This window comes from Anopheles bellator, unplaced genomic scaffold (genome assembly GCF_943735745.2).
Source record: "Anopheles bellator unplaced genomic scaffold, idAnoBellAS_SP24_06.2 scaffold01605_ctg1, whole genome shotgun sequence".
Classification (NCBI taxonomy): domain Eukaryota; kingdom Metazoa; phylum Arthropoda; class Insecta; order Diptera; family Culicidae; genus Anopheles; species Anopheles bellator.
In genome coordinates this window covers 1-2,283 of record NW_026685727.1, presented here as the reverse complement: position 1 = coordinate 2,283, position 2,283 = coordinate 1, and the positions used below count along the sequence as shown (strand labels likewise).

General features: G+C 53.3%; 1 protein-coding gene across 1 annotated transcript; it reads right to left on the bottom strand.

The window, feature by feature from the left end:
* Window positions 1–54: 54 nt before the first annotated feature.
* LOC131214616 (lipase 3-like) lies at window positions 55–2,053 on the bottom strand. Its single transcript, XM_058208957.1, has 2 exons — window positions 2,035–2,053; window positions 55–1,241 (listed from the first exon to the last, which is right to left on the bottom strand). The coding sequence occupies exons 1-2, from the start codon at window positions 2,051–2,053 to the stop codon at window positions 55–57; spliced, it is 1,206 nt and encodes a 401-aa protein (XP_058064940.1).
* Window positions 2,054–2,283: the final 230 nt, after the last annotated feature.

Genomic DNA, 2,283 nt, shown 5'->3' with positions numbered 1-2,283 from the left:
TCCGCGCGGTCCTATCAGTGGCAGACCCCCACTGGCCATCAGCAGATATCCGTATCAATTGTACCGATTCATGAAGCTAATCACCCGCTCGTAAACGAACGAATTTGCGTCGGTGCCCCAGACAAAGTCCAGATGGTTCCAGCGCGGATCGGACACCCGGAACAGTCCAATCGAGTTCGACAGATGGGAGTGCAGCTCACGCACGTCCGGCACACCGGCGAGCCAGTCGTTATCGCTGTAGTGCAGCGCCACCGGGGCGGTCACACGGTGCAGCGGATAGTCTGGCGGGCGGACGGAACCGTACCGGATCAGGTTCAGCGTTAGCCCAAAGTCGTACTGGCGGAAGAATCCTGAGTTGCAGCCTTGCGCGTAGTGGGCCAACTGGTTCGCCGAAGCACCCGCCGGAACGTTCTCCAGCAGGGCCGGAATGATCGAGCGGTTGAGTTGCGCTGAATTGAAGCCGCCGATCAGGAAGATCACGTTGGCGCACACCTCCTGGACTGGTGACTCGTCCTGGCACAGGCGCTGCCCGCCGAGAGTCAACATCTCTCTGCTGGGCAGGAACTCGTTCACACCCAGCATCTTCATGATCCACTCGATCTGATTGACGAAGGGCGCCAACGCACGCACGAACGGTGACCGCAGGTTGCTCATGAAGGCGACCGGTGCCAGCGCTTGCATCGAGCGGATCTTCTTGTTGTAGTCCGGTCGCAGCGAAGCCATCACGAAGAAGGACGTAGTGCCTTGCGAATGGCCTGCATACTGCAACGTTGTATGTCCGGTGTTCCCGAGCGCGTAGTCGATCATGGCCGGTAGATCGAAATATCCGATCTCGTGCCAACTAAAATTCCAGAAGTCCGTATTGTGCGCATCCGGATCGTGGAAGATGTGGCGCCGCGAGTTGGTATTGCCACGGGCGTTACCCAGCCACACGTCGTATCCAGCGTCAACGAGCAGGTACGCGAGAGCCTTCCCCGGCCCCAGAATAACCCAATCGGCAGACGAACAGAGCAGACCATGTTGCAGGAACGCCACATGCTTACCGACCCGCGGAGGATTGGCCGGACTGCCAGGGATGCGGAACATGGTCAGAATGTAACCATCGGCCGTGATAACCTGGTGCCGCTCGAGCAAGTAGCCATCGCGCAGGATAATGTCGGCGGTAAAGTTGGTCGGCACATCGTGAGCCAATCGCAGGAACGGCTTCCTCGGAACGGGAAATCTTGCAGTAATCGCCCCGGCTATTAGCACCACCGGTAATAAGGCGACTTCAAGACGGATCATTCGCTTTGTCCGCTAAAAACGATCCCTAGCAAAGTACACTTTTTTCTCTACTTTCGCTGGCGCTCGGGCTATGCACTTTTATAGACAGTCGGCCCCGTCCGGTCGCATCCAACCACTGTCAGCATTCAGCAGCAGCCGAGGGGGACAAATCGATTGCAATCTTATCGAAGCAGCTTCCTAGTGGACAACCGGGGCCAGTTGTAGTTAAATATAAATTGAACCCAGTTGTACCCGGGGCCAGTTGTAGTTAAATATAGTTATGACCAGTTGTAACGACAGCCAATCCCAATATCCAATCTCATGTCCTCTCATGACCTTTCACGTCTACCTCTCACAGCGACAAATAAACAGCAACTCAATATGAGTTAATCCGATAACCTGTAAACCGATATAACCAAAGAATGTGGAAAATAAACGCACTTCTGCACGCGATTTGCTACCGAGTCAGTCAACACGTGCTTTCGAGCACAACCTATAATTGGCGTAGCCGTACGGAGTCGGTTGAGTGATAGTCTGTGATAACAGTGGAAAAAACACGAACTTTAAAATCGTTATTAAAGTGATTCCGAGAAAATAACACAATTATTTAATCATTCGCGACATGCAAACATGTTGTCGTCGTGGAATTGAGGATCCCCCTGCAGACTACACCTGGGGAACCAGCATGGTCAACCTGGCATACGGTACACACGATAGCAAATCAATACCTCATTGCTTCGCCAGTGTCCAGGGCCAGAATGGCCCACGTACTTCCACTGCTCAGTATCATACTCAGCGTGGTGGTCCTGCACTAACTGTGCTCGTGCAAGTGGCTAATTCTTCTTTATACCAGGTGGCGTCGGTTCCAATCACTCTAATCTCCGGCCCCACCACAATCTGAACCCGAAATCAGGACCAACGCTACCTCACACGCAACTATCTTATCGGACCCTATTTTCGAACAAACGCCACCAGTGGAGACCACAAGTGAAAGAGCTAGTACAGTTGGTCTTTATTAAT